Consider the following 6,868-nt stretch of genomic DNA (forward strand, 5'->3'; position numbering starts at 1 on the left):
TTTTTGCTCGTTTACTGATGGGACAAGGGCCAATTTCGCAACAACTAACAACTGTCGGTTTATGGTTTTGAGATTCTACGGACCTCTTGTCCCACCAACAATTGGCTCCACAAATATGAAAATACTGTTTGTGAACACAAAATACCACAAAGTCGTCTTTGCACACTGAAGGTTTGGTCTAAACCTAAATACAACTGAGGTATTACGACAAACAAACGAACATATGACGGAACAGGATTGCGACAACAAGAAACGACATCAAAGACAGCTATAGCAGAGAAGACTCTGGCCAAGAAGTTCTTATCGGCGCCTCATGCTAGTGATAAAATCCAGCACGATTATCTGAAAGACACTTATAAAATGGTAGGATATGCGAGACACATGAAGAAAAGACGTGAAGAGTTCGACAAAGATGGGTGTTAAGTAGAAGTAGAAGGCGCATACCTCGCCATTGAGACATCCTGAACCCTTTTGTGATTGTGGGTTAGCCAACAGTGACAAGTCGGCAGCTATTTCAAATTTTATCAATGAACTTGTATCTACTAATGACTCAACTATCTACTATTGTTTCGTTACACTGATGTCTTGGGAAGGCTAGATGTGTGAACGCAGGTTGTGAGCGTTGTGACTAAGCTGCTGTTCATCAGCATCACGTGACCAGGTGGCTATGATCACAATCATGCGGAAGAGTAAGCTGTGCTTGGAAATCTTGTCGGTGGTGACGCTAGATGCAAACTGTTTATAGTGCTGTGTATGGTGTTTCTACTACTCGGGATAATGCTAGTGGTAAAGGTGATGCTGCTGTTTCTGAGGCGTGGGATGCTGCCATTTTGGTGTCAGTGGCAGTGAAATCGGCTGCTACTGTGGTGGTTGCTGTGCACGGACTTGCTACTGTGGTGACTGGCTACGTGGTGGTGTGGTAGTGGTGCCCCGCAGTGTTTCTATGGTGATGATCGGGCCCCGCACTGTTGCTCTGGTGATATTGAAGGTGCTGGGTGGTGGAAGTGAAGGTGCTGGGTGGTGGTAGTGAAGGTGCTGGGTGGTAGTAGTGAAGGTGCTGGGTCCTGCTGTATGGTTGGCGGTGTCAGGGGCTGTTGGGTGCTTCAGTTGCCATGGTGGTGGTGTTGGCAGGTGCAGCGTCTCTGGTGGTGCAAGTACGGGGACCTGCTGATTCCGTAGTGGTGGTGGTGCTGGGTGATACTGCTGGGGTAGCGGTGGTGAGGAGGATACTGCTAGGGTAGTGGCGGTGCTTGGTGCTGCTGCTGATGTGATGGCGATCCTGGATCCTGCTGGTGCTGATGTGGTGAAGGTGCTGGATGCCCCTCCAGCGGTGGTGGAGGTGCTGGGCTCCAACCCCATGGTGGTGGAGGTGCTGGATGCCAACCCCATGGTGGTGGAGGTGCTGGGTTCCAACCCCATGGTGGTGGAGGTGCTTGGTGCCAACCCCATGGTGGTGGAGGTGCTGGGTTCCAACCCCATGGTGGTGGAGGTGCTTGGTGCCAACCCCATGGTGGTTGAGATGCTGGGTGCCAACCCAATGGTGGTGGAGGTGCTGGGTTCCAACCCCATGGTGGTGGAGGCGCTTGGTGCCAACCCCGTGGTGGTGGAGGTGCTGGGTGCCAATCCCGTGGTGGTGACGGTGCTGGGTCCTGCTTCTGTGATTGCGGTGCAGATTCTATACTGTTAGCAAAAGATGCAGCATCTGCTGCTTCAGAAGCACCTTTGATGCCTGGTAATGGCTGTTCTATGTCTGATACACTCTCAGCATGTGATGAAGGAGAACAGCCAGACTTTGGAGACTTGAAATGTATGCCTCCTGGGTGCCATTTCTTATGGTTCCTCAAGTTTGAAGCTCGAGTGAAGGCCCGACCACAGCCTTGATGATTGCATATAAAGGGGAGTTCACCTGTGTGCTGGCGCAAGTGCACATAGAGATATTCGTAACTCTTGTATGTCTTGCCACATCCCTCCCAAAGGCAACGGCATTTACCGGCGTCTTGCGGCTTCCTGCTTTTGTGTGATCTTCCTTTCATGTGTTGCTTCCAGATGTGTAATCGAAGTTCTCGGCCAGTTGTGCAGAGCTGATCACAAGCGCTACCTGCACCGTTGGGCACACACCACTTGCACACCTGGTTTGTTGAAGCTGGTTGGGGTACCATGCGATCCTGATTTTGACTATCGTCGGCCTCTTCCGGCATCACAGCATCAGCAGCAGCGTTCGTCGCCATTACTCCTTCTACGAAACCAACGGTAGTAGAACTCTCTCCAACCTTCGGCACACGAGGAAAAAGTACTCTTGCAGGGCACAGCTCTTGGTCAGCTCACAAGTGCGTTATGGTCCGCAGCAATCTGCAAGGACTAACTCGTAGTGAATGGTTTACCAGATATGGAGAATGGTCGTCTTGGTATTCTGGACAAAGTAGGCACTCTTAAACAGTGCACGACAAATACAGTCAACCAGTGTTTCCTAAAGTCGAAAACGAACGTAGAAGTCTAGGGAACCGTACAACTAAACCTCCTTTGTGAAATTGGCAGCAATTGCACCTAGTGGTGAACTATGCTTTAACTATGCTTTTGTATTTCAAAAAGTGTGAGTTGCCGGTAATGGTATGAATGTGGTGATGGATCTGGTAGTGAGTATAGTGGTCTACTAGGGCAGAGGTTAGGTGGTGAGAATAGATCGTGACCGTTTGGGTAGATGTGTAGGATTGTATGAGAGATTAAGTTGCTACAGTGGAATCAACACACGCTTTTAAGAAAACTCTCCATTTTGCACGCACGTAGTACTGCGAAGTACGAGGGAAAATGGGAGGAAGCCGTGATGCGACACAGCTTACAGGCGTTGTCACGGAACTCAAACATCTGATGGATCACAAAGTGTCAATGGGAACATAAAAGGTAGCAATGTAGGAATGGGAGGATAATATCGCTTAGTCACTGGCGAGAAATAGATACGTGTACGAGCATGGAGTGTAATCTTCATAGCATCCTCTCTAATACAACGGTGGTATTAAAGCATAAGAAACTCAAACTCTCGGGTTTCGATGCAACACCACTCACACAGAAACAAACAAATTCCAAAACAAGAAGGTCACATGACCACACTGCTACATACAAGCCATCTTGTGAACAAAGGTGCCAATTTATGCATGAATAAATTGTCACGCGTAATTCCTCACCCTCGAACAAAAGCTCAAATATTATAAGTCGGCGAACCTTCTAGTTATACTCTACACCCATATTTGTCACCACTGTGACGTCACTATACTTTGTGGCGTGTGGTCACTTATCTTTTAGCGCAACCTTTTCTGTGTACCTCTCTTTCTCCTTGTGATTGACTTAGCACCTGTGATAGTTGTGTCGGTAGGGTTCACAACACCTCCGTTCTAAACTATTTCATTCGTGTTGATTTGTCACACATGGGTACGTGAGTGTACACACATTGCGTCCATAGCCGTATAAGCCGGGGTTCAAACCACGCTTCTATCAAGTTATACATGTATATGTACTTCTATTCAAAACATGCTTCTACGTCAACATCATCAGTGTACATGTGCAATGTGCAGTGCACACTGCCACGCATGTACCGGCTTCTAGTATAGGCATGCTTTTATACGGGACTCTATTAGTTTTGTAGTTACTGACAAGGCAAAATACAGCGATATCTTCTATAAAACAATACTAGTATAATTTAGTTCAAACCATTTCATTCAATATTTACCTCTCATCTGATGAGTTCCAACATCATAATGGAACGAAACAAGGCTTATCATTAGCAACGTCTAGCCTTTATGGAGTGTGCCTGGTGCAGTGTTGTGTTCGTGCTGGTGTCTGCAAGCTTCCTCTGGGCTCGTCTGGTCTCGTCTGGTCTCGTCTGGTCTCGTCTGGTCTCGTGTGGTCTCGTCTGGTCTCGTCTGGTCTCGTCTGGTCCCGTCTGGTCTCGTCTGATCTCGTCTGGTCTCGTCTGGTCTCGTCTCGTCTCGTCTCGTCTCGGCTCGTCTCGTCTCGTCTCGTCTCGTCTCGTCTCGGCTCGTCTCGTCTCGTCTCGTCTCGTCTCCTCTCGTCTCGTCTCGGCTGGTGTCGTCTGGTCTCGTCTCGTCTCGTCTGGTCTCATCTCGGCTCGTCTCGTCTGGTCTCGTCTCGTCTCGTCTCGTCTCGTCTCGTCTCGTCTCGTCCCGTCTCGTCTGGTCTCGTCTGGTCTCGTCTGGTCTCGTCTCGTCTCGTCTCGTCTCGTCTCGTCTCGTCTCGTCTCGTTTGGTCTCGTCTCGTCTCGTCTCGTCTCGTTTGGCCACAAGAACATCTACCACTAGCCATGACCATAGGAAACACCACAAACGCAGATAGGTGACACCACTTGTGTTTGTCACCACTTGCCCGGGTCAAGTCTTACCCAGTAGCCCTTAGCGGATAATTCTCGATAACTTGGCAGATTCCGTTCGAACAGCAGTGAAATTGGCAGAGCCATACACACCTTATGACAGTTAGGAGTTTTTTTTTTTTTTTACTGAATACCACAGTACCATCAGATGCTGCACAGCGGGGGCGGTGGCATATTGGATGGAAGTGGGGGCGGGGCAAAAGTAACTCCTCCGACCAAAGGTCTCGGAATCATCGTTACTCCTGTGCACCGATACATAGGAGAAAAGAAACATGTGCATCCAAGAGGGAAGCACCGGCTTTGCAAATGATACTGGGGAGAATTTGAGATTGAGATAGGACAAAACAATAGTAAAAGCAGTGCACCGTAGGAAGATGGAGAGAACTGATAATCGGATTTTAAGGCTGAGCGAAGGGGATCAAAGACGGGTAGAAGGGAGCTGGAGTGCGGTCAGTATAATTAGGCTGGTGTGTTGGCAGAGTAAGCGGATTATGCTCAGAAAATGACCGTTTGTTGCTAAAATATCTGCTCAATTATAGGTTTTATGTATTTGCCATGAGATAATGACATAAATACAAATACAATATACCAGATTATGCTCTAGTGGATGCTCGCAGGATGCTAGAGAAAACAGCCGATTATGCCTTCATATGTTTCACCAAAAAGACTAAAAGAACAGAGAGCGATCGGTTCGGCATCCGGAGTCTACTGAGCTGGTTGTTGCCGAGGCCCAGGTTGCTCGAATGTGAGAATCTATAAATTGCAGCAGATTATTTTTATACTAAATAGTAAATACTGGACATGGATATTGAATAACTGTACTCAGTGACTCTTTACATTTTACAGGCTACGTTTTACTGTAATTATCGAGCTTTTTGTACTTAGATCAAATAGCAACCATACCAATGCCTTGACCAGGGGACAGTCCGCCCTGGCTTTAGCCCCGCCTAATGCTTCGTCACAGTACGGTTTCTATGCTTTGCCTTACCTGGCTGCTGACAGGTGGAATTCGCTTCCAGCAGCATGCCGCCAGGCAGCCTCCTTTGCAATGTTCAACAGTACTCTTCGCAGCCTCTTTTGCAACACATAATGGCACAGTATTCAGCCACCGTTTTCTTTTTTCTTTACTCTATTTCACGCACTTACGGCTTTCTTCATTCAGCTCTATTTCACGCACTTACCTAGGGTACCCTGTAAAAAGACTCACAGTCTGTGGGGATTGCCCTAGTAAAATAATAAATACTACTACTACTACTACTATTATTGTAAAGCTTTCCTCTTGATCTTATCTCTTATTGTTGTGACCTTTCCACAATATTTATTGTGTTGCATTGTTAAAAAAAAAACTAAAAAAAACAAACAGATAATCTGTAAGAAAGGGTTTGCTCCCCACACCGGAGCTCGCGCTATTCCGCCGACTTTACTTCCGCGAGCTCCGCGAGCTCCGGTGTGGGGAGCAAACCCTTTCTTACAAATTATCGCCGAAGTCGCAACCAATACTTCAAACAGATAATCGTCATGAAAAAAGAACTCAGACCATTGTCATGATGTGGACTGGGAGCTTTCTGCAAGTACAATACACTGAAACCTGTCTAAGACGACCGCTCGAGGGACCATCAAAACGTGGCCTCTGTTACCAGGTGGTCTCCTTATCCAGAGTCATTTGACTGGAAATCAGATCCCTTGGTCCTGGGTTCAGTGGTCTTCTAGGACAGGTGGTCGCCTTGTCCGAGTGGTCGCCTTGACAGGTTTTACTGTACAATTATACAAGAGGAATACCAAATTCACAAGCAAACGCTGAACGTTTGGGAGGTGTCCTATAGTGGCTGCTAAAATATTATTCCAAATCGACAAGAAGCGATATGTTACTACGTGTATCCAGTGTAAACTATTATTTTATCAGTGCTATATTCTCCCTGTATTCGACTATTTATTTATTTTTTTATTTTTTTTATTAATTTTATTTATGGATTCCCCAAAGGCCGAGGCCTAAGTCGAGTCGGTCTCCGTTCATGGCTTACTGGGAATATATCTGCAAAATTATAACATATAGATTGAGAAGAGGAAGGGTTATAACAAATGCATACTGCAGAAATCAGCCATACCATTCTTTGCTATGTTATAGAAACTCTGGAAGGAATGAAACCAGCGGGTTCGAAGCGGGTGTTGGCAAAGATAGTACGGACACGAGACACAAAGCAATGACTATTTTGGGTGGTTCTAATGTCAGTGGGGAGAGAATTCCAGGTGGCAGCGGTAACAAAGAGGAAGGTGGCACGCGAGTAGCTGTTCGCCCTGGCAGGCGGTACAAGTTGGAGAGGGCGCCGCGCGCTGGTGGAGAGACTATAGCCCAGCTCCATAAGGGCAGTGGTCTGGTGGTGGACCAGGTGATGGAGCTCCCGGAGGCACTGGATGTGTCGCCGCCATGCCAGACTGGGCCATTGCAGGTGCGCGAACAGAGATGCCTTCGGTTCAGTAGCGGAGGGAAAC

The 6,868-nt window shown here is 47.4% G+C and overlaps 2 protein-coding genes across 2 annotated transcripts; one reads left to right on the forward strand and one right to left on the reverse strand.

Annotated features, from left to right (window-relative positions):
- Positions 1 to 1,149: 1,149 nt before the first annotated feature.
- On the reverse strand, positions 1,150 to 2,536 carry LOC135819095 (metal regulatory transcription factor 1-like). Its single transcript, XM_065332244.1, has one exon. The coding sequence runs from the start codon at positions 2,226 to 2,228 to the stop codon at positions 1,233 to 1,235; it is 996 nt and encodes a 331-aa protein (XP_065188316.1). The 5' UTR covers positions 2,229 to 2,536; the 3' UTR covers positions 1,150 to 1,232.
- A 1,255-nt stretch (positions 2,537 to 3,791) lies between these two features.
- LOC135819042 (uncharacterized) lies at positions 3,792 to 4,310 on the forward strand. The gene has a single exon (XM_065332192.1). The coding sequence runs from the start codon at positions 3,792 to 3,794 to the stop codon at positions 4,308 to 4,310; it is 519 nt and encodes a 172-aa protein (XP_065188264.1).
- Positions 4,311 to 6,868: the final 2,558 nt, after the last annotated feature.

Source organism: Sycon ciliatum, chromosome 6 (assembly GCF_964019385.1).
Source record: "Sycon ciliatum chromosome 6, ocSycCili1.1, whole genome shotgun sequence".
NCBI classification, from domain to species: Eukaryota; Metazoa; Porifera; class Calcarea; order Leucosolenida; family Sycettidae; genus Sycon; species Sycon ciliatum.